Genomic DNA, 20,829 nt, shown 5'->3' on the forward strand with positions numbered 1-20,829 from the left:
ATGTGTCTCTAATGTGGTCAGACATTTGCCAGGAGGTTAGGAAGTGCAGCTCAGTTTCCACCTCATTTTGTGGGCAGTGGGCACATAGCCTGTCTTCTCTTGAGAGCCAGGTCTGCCTATGGCAACCTTTCTCAATAGTAAGGCTATGCTCAGGGAGTCTGTATATAGTCAAGGATTTGTAAAATGTTGGGTCAGTCACAGTGGTCAGGTATTCTACCACCGTGTACTCTCTGTTAGGGGCCAGGTAGCATTTCAAGTTGCTCAGTTTTTTGGTTGATTCTATCCTGTGTGCCAAATAGTTCTCTTTTTGCTTTCTCATAATTTGGTTGTGTTGCTGTCCTGGGGCTCTGTGGGGTCTGTTTATGTTGGTGAACAGAGCCCCAGATACTGGTGGAACGTGTGGGCATCGCTTCCTTTTAGGTGCTTGTAGAATGTTACAGCTCTTTTCTGGATGTTGATAACTAATTCTGCTCTGCATTGTTTGGGGTTTCGCGTTGTACACAAAGTATATTTTTGCAGAATGCTGCATGCAGTTTCATTTGGGTGTTTGTCCCATTTTGTAAATTATTGGTTAGTGAGTGGACCGGGGACCTCAGAACTATAAAGGGCAATGGGTTTTATAACTGATTAAAGTATTTTTTGCCAGATCCTAATTGGGTTGTCAAGTTTTATGTTCCTTTTGATGTCATAGAAGGCTGTTCTTGCCTTGTCTCTCAGATCGTTACCTGTGGTGTTGATGTTTTGGCCAAGGTAGGTATAATTCTTGGTGTGCTCTCGGGCAACAGTGTCTAGAAAGAATTTGTATTTGTTGTCCTGGCAACTGGACATTTTTTGTATCTCTCTCTCTCTCTCTGTCTCTGTCGCTGTCTCTCTCTTTACACTCTGTATCCCCCCCTCTGTGTGCTATACGTTTATGTAAGGAGAACACCATACCAAAGGAACGTCTGGAATTATCTCACTTCAAATGAGGGGTGCGCACTTTTCTGTCAATCCCTTTGGCCCTCTATTCTGAGGACTATAATTTGTGTTTTCTAAGCTCTTACTGTTATCGGTTTTGTGCATACATTTTATTTATCAATTGGTCTAGTAAAACTTATTTTTTAAGAAAGACCTTCATAATCATAAGCAACCCCCACGCTGCTGTCTGTCTCTCCGTCTGTCTTGTACGGGACAATTAGCCTGCAGCTCTTCCCATTAGCTGTTAGCATCTCCACACGCCCTGCTCTCCCTACCGGTTCCATTCAGCTCCATTGACGTGTGGGCTGGGCCTGTCTCTATGCATCCTAACACACATCTGTCATAGCATGGAGAGGATGGAGGGTGCAGGCTGCTCTGACCAGCAGACAGCTCAACCTCACTGGGAAGATGAATGTGTTCTGTAAGAGCTGTGTCATCCCAACGGCTGACTGGAGCTGGGATGGAACTCTGGTATAGGGATGGCTGGATCGTTGTGTGAGGGTTCTGTGTGTGTTTGTGTGTGTGCATGTGTGGTGTGTTTGTGTGTGCGTGTATGTATGCTTGCACACGTTTCTCTACTCACCATCTCCGTTAGCGATGGGCGTGGAGCCACACTTGCTCTCACACTGCTGCATGTTGGGAGGTCTGAGGGCCTCGGGACAGTCACTGGAGGGCTGGCCTGTGTAGGAGAGACACTGCACTGTCCGCATCTGCTGGCCCAGCCCACACTGCGCTGAACACTGTGGTGAAACACACACACACACTATTAACCACCCTGCATCAAAAACTGAACCACATAAACACTATTAACCACCCTGCATCAAAAACTGAACCACATAAACACTATTAACCACCCTGCATCAAACACTGAACCACATAAACACTATTAACCACCCTGCATCAAACACTGAACCAGATAAACACTATTAACCACCCTGCATCAAACACTGAACCAGATAAACACTATTAACCACCCTGCATCAAACACTGAACCACATAAACACTATTAACCACTCTGCACCAAACACTGAACCACATAAACACTATTAACCACCCTGCACCAAACACTGAACCACATAAACACTATTAACCACCCTGCACCAAACACTGAACCACATAAACACTATTAACCACCCTGCATCAAACACTGAACCACATAAATATTATTAACCACCCTGCATCAAACACTGAACCACATAAACACTATTAACCACCCTGCATCAAACACTGAACCACATAAATATTATTAACCACCCTGCATCAAACACTGAACCACATAAACACTATTAACCACCCTGCACAAAACACTGAACCACATAAACACTATTAACCACCCTGCATCAAACACTGAACCACATAAACACTATTAACCACCCTGCATCAAACACTGAACCACATAAACACTATTAACCACCCTGCACCAAACACTGAACCACATAAATATTATTAATCACATACTGCATTCAAAAGACACAGACAGAGTTATTACCCCTCAACACAGCCACACTGTTAAAACTCCTACTCACTACATGTGTTAGAACTTAGAGTAACTGAGTCACTGAGACAGTCAAACAGCACTTTACTCCTGGCTGTGTCATTCTGATGACGTCCTGTATGGGCCAAGCCAAGCCAAGCTTAGCCAGAGTTTGCAGATTCTCTCTGCCCCCTGTTTTACTTTCTCAGCAGACACTCAACAATTCTGACTAATCACTTGGGATACTGTAGCTTATCCTATGAGAGAGAGAGAGAGAGAGAGAGAGAGAGAGAGAGAGAGCTAGGAATATGTAGTCAATTACATCAGCTAGGAATATGTAGTCAATTACATCAGCTAAGAATATGTAGTCAATTACATCAGCTAAGAATATGTAGTCAATTACATCAGCTAGGAATATGTAGTCAATTACATCAGCTAGGAATATGTAGTCAATTACATCAGCTAGGAATATGTAGTCAATTACATCAGCTAGGAATATGTAGTCAATTACATCAGCTAGGAATATGTAGTCAATTACATCAGCTAGGAATATGTAGTCAATTACATCAGCTAGGAATATGTAGTCAATTACATCAGCTAGGAATATGTAGTCAATTACATCAGCTAGGAATATGTAGTCAATTACATCAGCTAGGAATATGTAGTCAATTACATCAGCTAGGAATATGTAGTCAATTACATCAGCTAGGAATATGTAGTCAATTACATCAGCTAGGAATATGTAGTCAATTACATCAGCTAAGAATATGTAGTCAATTACATCAGCTAGGAATATGTAGTCAATTACATCAGCGAGAAATATGAAGTCAACTACATCAGCTAAAAATATGTAGTCAATTACATCAGATGCGAATATGTAGTCAATTACATCAGCTAGGGAATATGTAGTCAATTACATCAGCTAGGAATATGTAGTCAATTACATCAGCTAGGAATATGTAGTCAATTACATCAGCTAGGAATATGTAGTCAATTACATCATTAGGAATATGTAGTCAATTACTTCAGCTAAGAATATGTAGTCAATTACATCAGCTAGGAATATGTAGTCAATTACATCAGCTAGGAATATGTAGTCAATTACATCAGCTAAGACTATGTAGTCAATCACATCAGCTAGGAATATGTAGTCAATTACATCAGCAAGGAATATGTAGTCAATTACATCAGCTAAGAATATGTAGTCAATTACATCAGCTAAGAATATGTAGTCAATTACATCAGCTAAGAATATGTAGTCAATTACATCAGCTAGGAATATGTAGTTAATTACATCATTAGGAATATGTAGTCAAATACATCAGATAAGAATATGTAGTCAATTACATCAGCTAGGAATATGTAGTCAATTACATCAGCTAAGAATATGTAGTCAATTACATCAGCTAGAAATATGTAGTCAATTACATCAGCTAAGAATATGTAGTCAATTACATCAGCTAGGAATATGTAGTCAATTACATCATTAAGAATATGTAGTCAATTACATCAGATAAGAATATGTAGTCAATTACATCAGCTAGGAATATGTAGTCAATTACATCAGCGAAGAATATGTAGTCAATTACATCAGCTAGAAATATGTAGTCAATTACATCAGCTAAGAATATGTAGTCAATTACATCAGCTAGAAATATGTAGTCAATTACATCAGCTAGGAATATGTAGTCAATTACATCAGCTAGGAATATGTAGTCAATTACATCAGCTAGGAATATGTAGTCAATTACATCAGCTAGGAATATGTAGTCAATTACATCAGCTAGGAATATGTAGTCAATTACATCAGCTAGGAATATGTAGTCAATTACATCAGCTAGGAATATGTAGTCAATTACATCAGCTAAGAATATGTAGTCAATTACATCAGCTAGGAATATGTAGTCAATTACATCAGCGAGAAATATGAAGTCAACTACATCAGCTAAAAATATGTAGTCAATTACATCAGATACGAATATGTAGTCAATTACATCAGCTAGGGAAGATGTAGTCAATTACATCAGCTAGGAATATGTAGTCAATTACATCATTAGGAATATGTAGTCAATTACATCATTAAGAATATGTAGTCAATTACATCAGATAAGAATATGTAGTCAATTACATCAGCTAGGAATATGTAGTCAATTACATCATTAGGAATATGTAGTCAATTACATCATTAGGAATATGTAGTCAATTACATCATTAAGAATATGTAGTCAATTACATCAGATAAGAATATGTAGTCAATTACATCAGCTAGGAATATGTAGTCAATTACATCAGCGAAGAATATGTAGTCAATTACATCAGCTAGAAATATGTAGTCAATTACATCAGCTAAGAATATGTAGTCAATTACATCAGCTAGGAATATGTAGTCAATTACATCAGCTAGGAATATGTAGTCAATTACATCATTAGGAATATGTAGTCAATTAAATCAGCTAAGACTATGTAGTCAATTACATCAGCTAAGAATATGTAGTCAATTACATCAGCTAGGAATATGTAGTCAATTACACCAGCTAGGAATATGTAGTCAATTACATCAGCTAGGAATATGTAGTCAATTACATCAGATAAGAATATGTAGTCAATTACATCAGCTAGAAATATGTAGTCAATTACATCAGCTAGGAATATGTAGTCAAATACATCAGCTAAGAATATGTAGTCAATTACATCAGCTAAGAATATGTGGTCAATTACATCAGCTAAGAATATGTAGTCAATTACATCAGCTAGGGAATATGTAGTCAATTACATCAGCTAGGAATATGTAGTCAATTACATCATTAGGAATATGTAGTCAATTACATCAGCTAGGAATATGTAGTCAATTACATCAGCTAAGAATATGTAGTCAATTACATCAGCTAGGAATATGTAGTCAATTACATCAGCTAAGAATATGTAGTCAATTACATCAGCTAAGAATATGTAGTCAATTACATCAGCTCGGAATATGTAGTCAATTACATCATTAGGAATATGTAGTCAATTACATCAGCTAGGAATATGTAGGCAATTACTTCAGCTAAGAATATGTAGTCAATTACATCAGCTAGGAATATGTAGTCAATTACATCAGCTAGGAATATGTAGTCAATTACATCAGCTAAGAATATGTAGTCAATTACATCAGCTAAGAATATGTAGTCAATTACATCAGCTAGGAATATGTAGTCAATTACATCATTAGGAATATGTAGTCAATTAAATCAGCTAAGACTATGTAGTCAATTACATCAGCTAAGAATATGTAGTCAATTACATCAGCTAGGAATATGTAGTCAATTACACCAGCTAGGAATATGTAGTCAATTACATCAGCTAGGAATATGTAGTCAATTACATCAGATAAGAATATGTAGTCAATTACATCAGCTAGAAATATGTAGTCAATTACATCAGCTAGGAATATGTAGTCAAATACATCAGCTAAGAATATGTAGTCAATTACATCAGCTAAGAATATGTGGTCAATTACATCAGCTAAGAATATGTAGTCAATTACATCAGCTAGGGAATATGTAGTCAATTACATCAGCTAGGAATATGTAGTCAATTACATCATTAGGAATATGTAGTCAATTACATCAGCTAGGAATATGTAGTCAATTACATCAGCTAAGAATATGTAGTCAATTACATCAGCTAGGAATATGTAGTCAATTACATCAGCTAAGAATATGTAGTCAATTACATCAGCTAAGAATATGTAGTCAATTACATCAGCTCGGAATATGTAGTCAATTACATCATTAGGAATATGTAGTCAATTACATCAGCTAGGAATATGTAGGCAATTACTTCAGCTAAGAATATGTAGTCAATTACATCAGCTAGGAATATGTAGTCAATTACATCAGCTAGGAATATGTAGTCAATTACATCAGCTAAGAATATGTAGTCAATTACATCAGCTAAGAATATGTAGTCAATTACATCAGCTAGGAATATGTAGTCAATTACATCATTAGGAATATGTAGTCAAATACATAAGCTATGAATATGTAGTCAAATACATCAGCTAAGAATATGTAGTCAATTACATCAGCTAAGAATATGTAGTCAATTACATCAGCTAGGGATATGTAGTCAATTACATCATTAGGAATATGTAGTCAATTACATCAGCTAGGAATATGTAGTCAATTACATCAGCTAGGGGTTATCAGTGCAACTCAACAGTTCTCCTGTCGATGTTATTCTCTGTACCGTAGTAGTTCTCTTCGTTGTCTGTAACATACTAGTCATATTACAGAAAGAGTTTCTCTGGTCACGTTCTCTAGTAGACTTTACGGACACTTCTAGATATACCTGGATGTTATTTAGTGGCCTTGTTTTGGGATTGCAGTGGTGGACTTTGTTGTGGTAGTAAAGTGGGGGTTAAAGGTCAGACTCCAGAGGTTAGAGGTCATGGGCTCTGGTTCAAGGTTCTAATGGCTACCATATGTACGCTCACACACAAACAACAACATCCGGTGCCCCAACTTCAATCAGACGGCCTCCGTATCGTGGAAGTTCAGCGCCAAAGCCCAATTTTATTTTAAAGGCAATTCTCCGCCAACCCATTCACGGTAAACGCTGCATATGTCGGCTCAATCTGAAATGAGCTTAAAATGTACAGCAAACACTTCAGCGATACATATTGAATTGAGCCCATGGCTGATAACCTCTCTGTGGCCCGTCAAAGGACAGGGTCAGTATCAGTGCGGCCTAATATACACCAGAAACACCAGTTTTAAGTCTGTTTGGATTAAGGACTTTCTCACGCACTGGCCAAGTAAATGTCTCTCTCTCTCACTCTATATATATCTCCCTCTCCCTCCCTCCAGCCTCTCTTTGCCTCTGTAATTACTTCCTTCACCTCCTCCTCTACTCCTGTCTCTCACTCATCTCTTCCTGAGCTGTAGAAAGGGCAGATTGAAGTGAAGACAGTGCTTTCCTCCACAGTCTCGCTGGCGGAGGCCAAAAGGTCACTGGTTCAAATCCCACTTAAGACCATGCATTGACGTAGGCCATCTGTCAGGGCCGGCCTGGGCCCTAATAAAGACTGTCTAATTTGGAGGGGATGACATGCAGGCTGGGATGTGAGGCTCCACAGAGCCTGATCTGAAGGGAGGGTAAGCCTGGTGGCCCGGTGGGCACAGAGGTCAGACACAAGTTGATGGGATGGCTGAGATCTGACTGGGGCCGCGGTACTCAATCACACACACACACACACACACACCGGCATGCACTCAAACACAGGCAGGTAGACTGGTTGGACAGGCACATGTGATCAGCACTAGGGACACCAGTTTATGGTCAGAGTGTAAATTCTGTTGACTGTTCACCAAAACAGGGGATGTGGTGTCTGTTCATCTTACAACAGCTCATTTTAATTGCCTTTACAAAAATGTTTTGATATCCCCATGTCAAGACATATTGAAGCAATGAAAAGTGAATGGAAAAGTGAAAGGAAGCAATGATTTCTGAAGGGGGAAACATTCGTACCTGTCCCCATTCCCCTAGGATCCATCTAGGTGGTGGACAGCGTCCCAGACTGCAGCGGGTCCTGATGGGGGGCTTGTTGTGGGCGGGACAGTGGGCGGGAGGAAAGGTCTTGGTCAGGTTGCTGCTCTTACACAGCACGATGCGGTGCTTGAACCCAGGGCCACATTTGGGTGTACACTAGGGGACAGAAGGAACAACACACAAGCTCAATAAAACGATTCAACTTATTCCTGCTCTCTATTGAAACCACTGATGTAACTCAAAGCGATTCCAGCTGAAAGAACCGGTTAAAATGACAGCATTATGTTTTTCCTACTGGGATGTCAACAAGTGAAAAGGGGTAGTCCTTCTCTCACCTCTGACCAATCCAGAGTGACCCACTGAGGGGGGCAGGACTGGTTGTTGCAGGCTTCTCGTTCTATTGGTCGGTGCGTCAGACAGTGGCTGTCCACCAGGGTCTCCTCCTCGGCAGGCCCCATTTTCCTGATACAGAGAACCGTCCGCGTCCGTATCCCGCCATCACACGTCTTCCCACAGTCCGACCAGTCCCCGATAAACCACCTACAACAACACAACCACACAATGGTGTAAAGTACTTAAGTAAAATAGTTTAAAGTACTACTTACGTCGTTTTTATGGGTATCTGTACCCTACAACAACTTCTACTTTTACATCACTACCTTCCTAAAGAAAAGAATGTACTTTTTACTCCATACATTTTCTCTGACACCCAAAGGTACTCGTTACATTTTGAACGCTTAGCAGGACAGGAAAATGGTCCAATTCATGCACTTATCAAGAGAACCTCCCTGGTCATCCCTACTGCCTCTGATCTGGTGGACTCACTAAACAGAGAACATCCCTGGTCATCTCTACTGTCACTGATCTGGAGGACTCACTAAACAGAGAACATCCCTGGTCATCCCTACTGCCTCTGATCTGGTGGACTCACTAAACAGAGAACATCCCTGGTCATCTCTACTGTCACTGATCTGGAGGACTCACTAAACAGAGAACATCCCTGGTCATCCCTACTGCCTCTGATCTGGTGGACTCACTAAACAGAGAACATCCCTGGTCATCTCTACTGTCACTGATCTGGAGGACTCACTAAACAGAGAACATCCCTGGTCATCCCTACTGCCTCTGATCTGGTGGACTCACTAAACAGAGAACATCCCTGGTCATCTCTACTGCCTCTGATCTGGTGGACTCACTAAACAGAGAACATCCCTGGTCATCCCTTCTGCCTCTGATCTGGTGGACTCACTAAACAGAGAACATCCCTGGTCATCTCTACTGCCTCTGATCTGGTGGACTCACTAAACAGAGAACATCCCTGGTCATCCCTTCTGCCTCTGATCTGGTGGACTCACTAAACAGAGAACATCCCTGGTCATCTCTACTGCCTCTGATCTGGTGGACTCACTAAACACGAACACTTTGTTTGTAAATGATTGTCAAAATGTTTAAGTGTGCCCATGGCCATCCTTAAATAAAATATTTGCTTACTATAAGGAATGTGAAATGATTTATACTTTTACATTTACTTTTGATACTTAAGTATATATATATTTATTTTAATTTTATTTTACCTTTATTTAATCAGGTAGGCCAGTTGTGTAACGGGTGTCGTCGTCGGATGAGGAATAATCGGACCAAAGCGCAGCGTGGTAAGTGTTCATGCTTTTTATTACAACTGAACACTATAACAAAATAACAAAGCGAATGAACGAAACCGAAACAGTCCTGTCAGGTGCAGAAACACAAAGCAGAAAACAACTACCCACAAAGCATCGGTGGGGAAAAGCTACCTAAGTATGGTTCCCAATCAGAGACAACGATAGACAGCTGTCCCTGATTGAGAACCATACCCGGCCAAAACAAAGAAATACAAAACATAGAAAAAGGAACATAGAATGCCCACCCAAATCACACCCTGACCAAACCAAAATAGAGACATAAAAAGGGCATGACAAGTTGAGAACAAGTTCTCATTTACAACTGCAACCTGGCCAAGATAATGCAAAGCAGTGCGACACAAACAACAACACAGAGTTACACATGGAATAAACAAACATACAGTCAATAACACAATAGAAAAGTCTATATACAGTGTGTGCAAATGAAGTAAGATTAGGGAGGTAAGGCAATAAATAGGCCATAGTGGCGAAATAAATACAACTTAGCAATTTAAACACTGGAGTGATAGATGTGAAGAAGATGAATGTGCAAGTAGAGATACCGTGGTGCAAAGGAGATTTTTTTTTTAAATAACAATATGTGGATGAGGTAGTTGGGTGGGCTATTTACAGATGGGCTATGTACAGGTGCAATGATCTGTAAGCTGCTCTGATAGCTGATGCTTAAAGTTTGTGAGGGAGATATGAGTCTCCAGCTTCAGTGATTTTTACAGTTCGCTCCAGTCATTGGCATCAGAGAAATGGAAGGAAAGGCGGCCAAAGGAGGAATTGGCTTTGGGGGTGACCAGTGAAATATACCTGCTGGAGCGCATGCTACGGGTGGGTGCTGCTATGGTGACCAGTGAGCTGAGATAAGGCGAAGCTTTACCTAGCAAAGATTTATAGATGACTTGGAGCCAGTGGGTTTGGCGACGAATATGAAGCGAGGGCCAGCCAACGAGAGCATACAGGTCGCAGTGGTGGGTAGTATATGGGGCTTTGGTGACAAAACGGATGGCACTGTGATAGACTGCATCCAATTTGCTGAGTAGAGTGTTGGAGGCTATTTTGTAAATGACATCGCCGAAGTCAAGGATCGGTAGGATAGTCAGTTTTACGAGGATATGTTTGGCAGCATGAGTGAAGGATGCTTTGTTGCAGAATAGGAAGCCAATTCTAGATTTCATTTTGGATTGGAGATGCTTAATGTGAGTCTGGAAGGAGAGTTTACAGTCTAACCAGACACCTAGGTATTTGTAGTTGTCCACATATTCTAAGTCAGAACCGTCCAGAGTAGTGATGCTAGATGAGCGGGCAGGTGTGGGCAGCGATCGGTTGAAGAGCATGCATTTAGTTTTACTTGCATTTAAGAGCAGTTGGAGGCCACGGAAGGAGAGTTGTATGGCATTGAAGCTCGTTTGGAGGTTAGTTAACACAGTGTCCAAAGAAGGGCGAGAAGTATACAAAATGGTGTTGTCTGGGTAGAGGTGGATCATAGAATCACCAGCAGCAAGAGCGACATCATTGATGTATACAGAGAAAAGAGTCAGCCCGAGAATTGAACCCTGTGGCACCCCCATAGAGACTGCCAGAGGTCAGATTGCCTAGCGGAGAAGGTACGGTGGGATTCGAAATGGTCGGTGATCTGTTTGTTAACTTGGCTTTCGAAGACCGTAGAAAGACAGGGTAGGATAGATATAGGTTTGTAACAGTTTGGGTCTAGGGTGTCTCCCCCTTTGAAGAGGGGGATGACCGTGGCAGCTTTCCAATCTTCGGGGATCTCAGACGATACGAAAGAGAGGTTGAACAGGCTAGTAATAGGGGTTGCAACAATTGGGGCGGATAATTTTAGAAAGAGAGGGTCCAGATTTTGCAGCTCTTTCAGAACATCAGCAATCTGGATTTGGGTGAAGGAGAAATGGGGGAGGCTTGGGAAAGTTGCTGTGGGGTGTGCAGAGCTGTTGACCGGGGTAGGGGTAGCCAGGTGGAAAGCATGGCCAACTGTAGAAAAATGCTTATTGAAATTCTCAATTATCGTGGATTTATCGGTGGTGACAGTGGATTTTGGATTTATCTGTGGTGATATTTTAAAACAAATACTTTTACTCAAGTAGTATTTTACTGGGTGACTTTCACTTTTACTTTTCTATTAATATATCTTTACTTTTACTCAAGTATGACAATTGGTGTCACGACTTCGACCGAGGCAGGCTCTCTTTCCCGTTCGGGTGGCGTTCGGCGGTCGTCGTCACCGGCCTATTAGCTGCCACTGATCCTTTTCTCCCCCTCCCTATGTGTTTATTGGGCGCACCTGTTTTGTATGAGGGTTAATTAGTTGGGTTTATTTAATCAGCCGGCATTCACGTTTCTTTGTGCGGGATTGTTTGTATGTAAGTTGGTGTCGGTTTTGTGCTTCATGTTTCTGGACATTATTCATTCCCCACGTGTCTGGGGTAGTTTATTAGTGTACACCCAGTGTGTTAGGAGGGTGGCCTAATTTGTCCGTGTTCTATTAAAGAGCATTTGTTTTGCAATTGCTGCTCCTGCGCTTTTTTCTTCACACTCCGACACCCAGGCCTTACAATTGGGTACTTTTTCCACCACTGCAACCACATTGGAACAACCACTTAACCACAATGAACTGTCACTTTAACTTAGCTATTGGAACCATATGGATCAGATCATTATTCATACGGCTGACAGTACTATACAGTTGATATAAATGTTTGTATGAACAGTTGTATGTTTCAGACAACTGTCTGGAAGCATTGAAGTCAACATGGGCCAGCATCCCTGTGCCACGCTTTAGACACCTTATAGAGACAAGCCCCGACGAATTGAGGCTGTCCTGAGGGCAAAAGGGAATGCAACTCAATATTAGGATGTTGCTCCTAATGTTTTGTACACAGAGTGTGTATTCTGTAGTAAATAAGAGTGTTTTCTTGTATATATACCAAGACTAATTCCGAACACAGCGACAGGGTCGTCTCCAGGGTCACTGTTAGGCTCTGGAACTCCCTCTCTCCAGCCATCTGTGACCCCCTCCCCCCTCCTCTATTTATTCACCTTTTTGTTTCGTCTGATGTTGTTTTTTTGTTTTATTTTCACAAGTGACTTTGGGTCTTTGAAAAGCGCTATATAAGTCACATGTAAAATATTATTATTATTATTACTATTATTAGTATTATTACTACAATCAACACAGATATATAGACTGTGAGCCGTTACAGCCCTGAATCCATTTCACATCATCTACAGGAATGTATCCTAAATGAACAATGTCTCCCAATATCTGGGTTGCCAACAATCATGTTTACACGCTCATGTTGAGACAGTACTGTGAACACTATGTTAGCGTTCCTGATTGAAAAATCACAGCATGTGTTTGTTGCAGTTCAGTTAGATACTGCAATGGACAACAAGGGATTGTCTGAGATTCTGAGAAGAGAAGAAAGGAATCCACTAACCAGCTGAATACACATAGAAAGTGGCCCCTAATGAAGTGAGTTGATAAATTCAAAGATAGCTTTCTTGGACATTGGGTGAAGCCAGGAAGGGCTTAAGACCAGAACTTCACATTGGTTCATTACAGATGCCCATCGAATGGTAATGACTCACCCATATACACCCCTATATACACACACACCACTATTGGCAGATGGCTTCAGCCCATTGGCCAACATAATTTAATCCCTTCAACCTATTGGCCAACAGTATTTAATCCATTCACCTCATTGGCCAACAGTATTTCATCCCTTCACCCTATTGGCCAACTATTTTTAATCCATTCAGCCTATAGGCCAACATAATTTAATCCCTTCAACACATTGGCCAACAGTAATTAATCCCTTCAGCCTAATGGCCAACTGTTTTTAATCCATTCAGTCTATTGGCCAACAGAATTTAATCCATTCAGCCTATTGGCCAACAGAATTTAATCCATTCAGCCTATTGGCCAACATAATTTAATCCATTCACCCCATTGGCCAACAGTATTTCATCCCTTCACCCTATTGGCCAACTATTTTTAATCCATTCAGCCTATAGGCCAACATAATTTAATCCCTTCAACACATTGGCCAACAGTAATTAATCCCTTCAGCCTAATGGCCAACTGTTTTTAATCCATTCAGTCTATTGGCCAACAGAATTTAATCCATTCAGCCTATTGGCCAACAGAATTTAATCCATTCAGTCTATTGGCCAACAGAATTTAATCCATTCAGCCTATTGGCCAACATAATTTAATCCATTCAGCCCATTGGCCAACAGTAATTAATCCCTCTTTTTCCAATGGAACATCTGAGACATGATTGAACTCTGTCTGACCGTTCCCCCAGCCCTCGCAAAGAAGCTAAGCACATTTGGCCACAACACACACACACACACCTACACACACACCTGCACACACACTAAGGCCTCTCTGGGAGGAAGGAGGACCCACCAGTTCTGCCCTCTCCCATAGCAACAATTCACCTGGTCATAATAATTACAGAAAGAAGAGTTACCATGCCAACAACTTAATTCCACAGAATGCTTTCTCAACCAATGGCCTGATAAACGTCTGTGCATGTAGAATGTGCATTCTATTTCTATGCATGTACTTGTATTTGTGAGAGGTATTGACATTTTGAATGCACCAAGCTGTCTGTTTTAACTACTGGCACACAGCTCAGACACCCATGCATACCTTACAAGACATGCCACGAGGTCTATTCACAGTCCCCAAGTCCAGAACAGACTACGGGAGGCGCACAGTGCTACATAGAGCCATTACTACATGGAACTCTATTTCACATCAGGTAACTAATGCAGTCACTTTAAACCATTCAGGAAGGCCATTCTACTTAAATTGGCTTCTCATCTCTATCTCTCTCTCTCTCTCTCTCTCTCTCTATCTCTCTCTCTCTCTCTCTATCTCTCTCTCTCTCTCTCTCTCTCTCTCTCTCTCTCTCTATCTCTCTCTCTCTCTCTCTCTCTCTCTCTCTCTATCTCTCTCTCTCTCTCTCTCTCTCTCTCTCTCTCTCTCTCTCTCTCTCTCTCATAGGATAAGCTCAGTTACTCTAAGTTCTAACACATGTAGTGAGTAGGAGTTTTAACAGTGTGGCTGTGTTGAGGGGTAATAACTCTGTCTGTGTCTTTTGAATGCAGTATGTGATTAATAATATTTATGTGGTTCAGTGTTTGGTGCAGAGTGGTTAATAGTGTTTATGTGGTTCAGTGTTTGATGCAGGGTGGTTAAAAGTGTTTATGTGGTTCAGTGTTTGGTGCAGGGTGGTTAATAGTGTTTATGTGGTTCAGTGTTTGGTGCAGGGTGGTTAATAGTGTTTATGTGGTTCAGTGTTTGGTGCAGGGTGGTTAATAGTGTTAATCTGGTTCAGTATTTGGTGCAGGGTGGTTAATAGTGTTTATGTGGTTCAGTGTTTGATGCAGGGTGGTTAATAGTGTTTATGTGGTTCAGTGTTTGGTGCAGGGTGGTTAATAGTGTTAATCTGGTTCAGTGTTTGATGCAGGGTGGTTAATAGTGTTTATGTGGTTCAGTGTTTGGTGCAGGGTGGTTAATAGTGTTAATCTGGTTCAGTGTTTGATGCAGGGTGGTTAATAGTGTTTATGTGGTTCAGTGTTTGATGCAGGGTGGTTAATAGTGTTAATCTGGTTCAGTGTTTGGTGCAGGGTGGTTAATAGTGTTAATCTGGTTCAGTGTTTGATGCAGGGTGGTTAATAGTGTTTATGTGGTTCAGTGTTTGATGCAGGGTGGTTAATAGTGTTTATCTGGTTCAGTGTTTGATGCAGGGTGGTTAATAATGTTTATGTGGTTCAATGTTTGATGCAGGGTCGTTAATAGTGTTTATGTGGTTCAGTGTTTGATGCAGGGTGGTTAATAGTGTTTATGTGGTTCAGTGTTTGATGCAGGGTGGTTAAAAATGTTTATGTGGTTCAGTGTTTAATGCAGGGTGGTTAAAAATGTTTATGTGGTTCAGTGTTTGGTGCAGGGTGGTTAATTGTGTTTATGTGGTTCAGTGTTTGGTGCAGGGTGGTTAATAATGTTTATGTTTTTCAGTGTTTGATGCAGGGTGGTTAATTGTGTTTATGTGGTTCAGTGTTTGGTGCAGGGTGGTTAATAATGTTTATGTGGTTCAGTGTTTGATGCAGGGTGGTTAATTGTGTTTATGTGGTTCAGTGTTTGGTGCAGGGTGGTTAATTGTGTTTATGTGGTTCAAAATTTGATGCAGGGTGGTTAATAGTGTTAATCTGGTTCAGTATTTGGTGCAGAGTGGTTAATTGTGTTTGTGTGGTTCAGTGTTTGATGCAGGGTGGTTAAAAGTGTTTATGTGGTTCAGTGTTTGGTGCAGGGTGGTTAATAGTGTTTATGTGGTTCAGTGTTTGGTGCAGGGTGGTTAATAGTGTTTATGTGGTTCAGTGTTTGGTGCAGGGTGGTTAATAGTGTTTATGTGGTTCAGTGTTTGGTGCAGGGTGGTTAATAGTGTTAATCTGGTTCAGTATTTGGTGCAGGGTGGTTAATAGTGTTTATGTGGTTCAGTGTTTGATGCAGGGTGGTTAATAGTGTTTATGTGGTTCAGTGTTTGGTGCAGGGTGGTTAATAGTGTTAATCTGGTTCAGTGTTTGATGCAGGGTGGTTAATAGTGTTTATGTGGTTCAGTGTTTGGTGCAGGGTGGTTAATAGTGTTAATCTGGTTCAGTGTTTGATGCAGGGTGGTTAATAGTGTTTATGTGGTTCAGTGTTTGATGCAGGGTGGTTAATAGTGTTAATCTGGTTCAGTGTTTGGTGCAGGGTGGTTAATAGTGTTAATCTGGTTCAGTGTTTGATGCAGGGTGGTTAATAGTGTTTATGTGGTTCAGTGTTTGATGCAGGGTGGTTAATAGTGTTTATCTGGTTCAGTGTTTGATGCAGGGTGGTTAATAATGTTTATGTGGTTCAATGTTTGATGCAGGGTCGTTAATAGTGTTTATGTGGTTCAGTGTTTGATGCAGGGTGGTTAATAGTGTTTATGTGGTTCAGTGTTTGATGCAGGGTGGTTAAAAATGTTTATGTGGTTCAGTGTTTAATGCAGGGTGGTTAAAAATGTTTATGTGGTTCAGTGTTTGGTGCAGGGTGGTTAATTGTGTTTATGTGGTTCAGTGTTTGGTGCAGGGTGGTTAATAATGTTTATGTTTTTCAGTGTTTGATGCAGGGTGGTTAATTGTGTTTATGTGGTTCAGTGTTTGGTGCAGGGTGGTTAATTGTGTTTATGTGGTTCAAAATTTGATGCAGGGTGGTTAATAGTGTTAATCTGGTTCATTATTTGGTGCAGAGTGGTTAATTGTGTTTGTGTGGTTCAGTGTTTGGTGCAGGGTGGTTAATAATGTTTATGTGGTTCTTTGTTTGATGCAGGGTGGTTAATTGTGTTTATGTGGTTCAGTGTTTGGTGCAGGGTGGTTAATAATATTTATGTGGTTCAGTGTTTGGTGCAGGGTGGTTAATAGTGTTTATCTGGTTCAGTGTTTGATGCAGGGTGGTTAATAATGTTTATGTGGTTCAATGTTTGATGCAGGGTCGTTAATAGTGTTTATGTGGTTCAGTGTTTGATGCAGGGTGGTTAATAGTGTTTATGTGGTTCAGTGTTTGATGCAGGGTGGTTAAAAGTGTTTATGTGGTTCAGTGTTTGATGCAGGGTGGTTAATAATGTTTATGTGGTTCAGTGTTTGGTGCAGGGTGGTTAATTGTGTTTATGTGGTTCAGTGTTTGGTGCAGGGTGGTTAATAATGTTTATGTTTTTCAGTGTTTGATGCAGGGTGGTTAATTGTGTTTATGTGGTTTAGTGTTTGGTGCAGGGTGGTTAATTGTGTTTATGTAGTTCAGTGTTTGATGCAGGGTGGTTAATAGTGTTAATCTGGTTCAGTATTTGGTGCAGGGTGGTTAATTGTGTTTATCTGGTTCAGTGTTTGATGCAGGGTGGTTAATAGTGTTTATGTGGTTCAGTGTTTGGTGCAGGGTGGTTAAAAGTGTTTATGTGGTTCAGTGTTTGATGCAGGGTGGTTAATAATGTTTATGTGGTTCAGTGTTTGGTACAGGGTGGTTAATAGTGTTTATCTGGTTCAGTGTTTGGTGCAGGGTGGTTAATAGTGTTTATCTCGCTCATTGCTTGGTGCAGGGTGGTTGATAATGTTTATGTGGTTCAGTATTTGGTGCACGGTGGTTAATAATATTTATGTGGTTCAGTGTTTGGTGCAGGGTGGTTAATAATGTTTATGTGGTTCAGTGTTTGATGCAGGGTGGTTAATAATGTTTATGTGGTTCAGTGTTTGGTGCAGGGTGGTTAATAGTGTTTATCTGGTTCAGTGTTTGATGCAGGGTGGTTAATAGTGTTTATGTGGTTCAGTGTTTGATGCAGGGTGGTTAATAGTGTTAATCAGGTTCAGTGTTTGATGCAGGGTGGTTAAAAGTGTTTATGTGGTTCAGTGTTTGGTGCAGGGTGGTTAATAATGTTTATGTGGTTCAGTGTTTGGTGCAGGGTGGTTAATAATGTTTATGTGGTTCAGTGTTTGATGCAGGGTGGTTAATAGTGTTAATCAGGTTCAGTGTTTGGTGCAGGGTGGTTAATAATGTTTATGTGGTTCAGTGTTTGATGCAGGGTGGTTAATTGTGTTTATGTGGTTCAGTGTTTGGTGCAGGGTGGTTAATAATGTTTATGTTTTTCAGTGTTTGATGCAGGGTGGTTAATTGTGTTTATGTGGTTCAGTGTTTGGTGCAGGGTGGTTAATAGTGTTAATCTGGTTCAGTGTTTGGTGCAGGGTGGTTAATAGTGTTTATCTGGTTCAGTGTTTGATGCAGGGTGGTTAATTGTGTTTATGTGGTTCAGTGTTTGATGCAGGGTGGTTAATAGTGTTAATCTGGTTCAGTGTTTGATGCAGGGTGGTTAATAGTGTTATATGGTTCAGTGTTTGATGCAGGGTGGTTAATAATGTTTATGTGGTTCAGTGTTTGATGCAGGGTGGTTAATAATGTTTATGTGGTTCAGTGTTTGGTGCAGGGTGGTTAATAGTGTTTATGTGGTTCATTGTTTGATGCAGGGTGGTTAATTGTGTTTATGTGGTTCAGTGTTTGGTGCAGGGTGGTTAATAATATTTATGTGGTTCAGTGTTTGATGCAGGGTGGTTAATAGTGTTTATCTGGTTCAGTGTTTGATGCAGGGTGGTTAATAGTGTTTATCTGGTTCAGTGTTTGATGCAGGGTGGTTAATAGTGTTTATGTGGTTCAGTGTTTGATGCAGGGTGGTTAATAGTGTTTATGTGGTTCAGTGTTTGGTGCAGGGTGGTTAAAAGTGTTTATGTGGTTCAGTGTTTGATGCAGGGTGGTTAATAATGTTTATGTGGTTCAGTGTTTGGTACAGGGTGGTTAATAGTGTTTATCTGGTTCAGTGTTTGGTGCAGGGTGGTTAATAGTGTTTATCTCGCTCATTGTTTGGTGCAGGGTGGATGATAATGTTTATGTGGTTCAGTATTTGGTGCACAGTGGTTAATAATATTTATGTGGTTCAGTGTTTGGTGCAGGGTGGTTAATAATGTTTATGTGGTTCAGTGTTTGATGCAGGGTGGTTAATAATGTTTATGTGGTTCAGTGTTTGGTGCAGGGTGGTTAATAGTGTTTATCTGGTTCAGTGTTTGATGCAGGGTGGTTAATAGTGTTTATGTGGTTCAGTGTTTGATGCAGGGTCGTTAATAGTGTTTATGTGGTTCAGTGTTTGATGCAGGGTCGTTAATAATGTTTATGTGGTTCAGTGTTTGATGCAGGGTGGTTAAAAGTGTTTATGTGGTTCAGTGTTTGATGCAGGGTGGTTAATAATGTTTATGTGGTTCAGTGTTTGGTGCAGGGTGGTTAATAATGTTTATGTGGTTCAGTGTTTGGTGCAGGGTGGTTAATAATGTTTATGTGGTTCAGTGTTTGATGCAGGGTGGTTAATAGTGTTAATCAGGTTCAGTGTTTGGTGCAGGGTGGTTAATAATGTTTATGTGGTTCAGTGTTTGATGCAGGGTGGTTAATTGTGTTTATGTGGTTCAGTGTTTGGTGCAGGGTGGTTAATAATGTTTATGTTTTTCAGTGTTTGATGCAGGGTGGTTAATTGTGTTTATGTGGTTCAGTGTTTGGTGCAGGGTGGTTAATAGTGTTAATCTGGTTCAGTGTTTGGTGCAGGGTGGTTAATAGTGTTAATCTGGTTCAGTGTTTGGTGCAGGGTGGTTAATAGTGTTTATCTGGTTCAGTGTTTGATGCAGGGTGGTTAATTGTGTTTATGTGGTTCAGTGTTTGATGCAGGGTGGTTAATAGTGTTAATCTGGTTCAGTGTTTGATGCAGGGTGGTTAATAGTGTTATATGGTTCAGTGTTTGATGCAGGGTGGTTAATAATGTTTATGTGGTTCAGTGTTTGATGCAGGGTGGTTAATAATGTTTATGTGGTTCAGTGTTTGGTGCAGGGTGGTTAATTGTGTTTATGTGGTTCAGTGTTTGATGCAGGGTGGTTAATAGTGTTTATATGTTTCAGTGTTTGATGCAGGGTGGTTAATAGTGTTTATCTGGTTCAGTGTTTGATGCAGGGTGGTTAATAGTGTTTATGTGGTTCAGTGTTTGATGCAGGGTGGTTAAAAGTATTTATGTGGTTCAGTGTTTGATGCAGGGTGGTTAATAATGTTTATGTGGTTCAGTGTTTGGTGCAGGGTGGTTAATTGTGTTTATGTGGTTCAGTGTTTGGTGCAGGGTGGTTAATAATGTTTATGTTTTTCAGTGTTTGATGCAGGGTGGTTAATTGTGTTTATGTGGTTTATGTGGTTTAGTGTTTGGTGCAGGGTGGTTAATTGTGTTTATGTGGTTCAGTGTTTGGTGCAGGGTGGTTAATAATGTTTATGTGGTTCATTGTTTGATGCAGGATGGTTAATTGTGTTTATGTGGTTCAGTGTTTGGTGCAGGGTGGTTAATAATATTTATGTGGTTCAGTGTTTGATGCAGGGTGGTTAATAGTGTTTATCTGGTTCAGTGTTTGATGCAGGGTGGTTAATAGTGTTTATCTGGTTCAGTGTTTGATGCAGGGTGGTTAATAGTGTTTATGTGGTTCAGTGTTTGGTGCAGGGTGGTTAATAATATTTATCTGGTTCAGTGTTTGATGCAGGGTGGTTATAGTGTTAATCTGGTTCAGTATTTGGTGCAGGGTGGT

General features: G+C 40.5%; 1 protein-coding gene across 1 annotated transcript in view; it reads right to left on the bottom strand.

Moving 5' to 3' along the window:
* LOC129811817 (A disintegrin and metalloproteinase with thrombospondin motifs 6-like) overlaps positions 1 to 20,829 on the bottom strand; it is a 194,233-nt gene that overhangs the window by 8,386 nt on the left and 165,018 nt on the right. Inside the window, exons 22-24 of the mRNA XM_055863455.1 lie at positions 8,299 to 8,503; positions 7,943 to 8,119; positions 1,541 to 1,697 (exon numbers count right to left, since the gene is read on the bottom strand). Of these exons, the coding sequence (XP_055719430.1) occupies positions 1,541 to 1,697; positions 7,943 to 8,119; positions 8,299 to 8,503 (539 nt within the window). The remainder of the gene's footprint in view (positions 1 to 1,540; positions 1,698 to 7,942; positions 8,120 to 8,298; positions 8,504 to 20,829) is intronic.

Source organism: Salvelinus fontinalis, chromosome 2 (assembly GCF_029448725.1).
Source record: "Salvelinus fontinalis isolate EN_2023a chromosome 2, ASM2944872v1, whole genome shotgun sequence".
In the NCBI taxonomy this organism is placed as follows: domain Eukaryota; kingdom Metazoa; phylum Chordata; class Actinopteri; order Salmoniformes; family Salmonidae; genus Salvelinus; species Salvelinus fontinalis.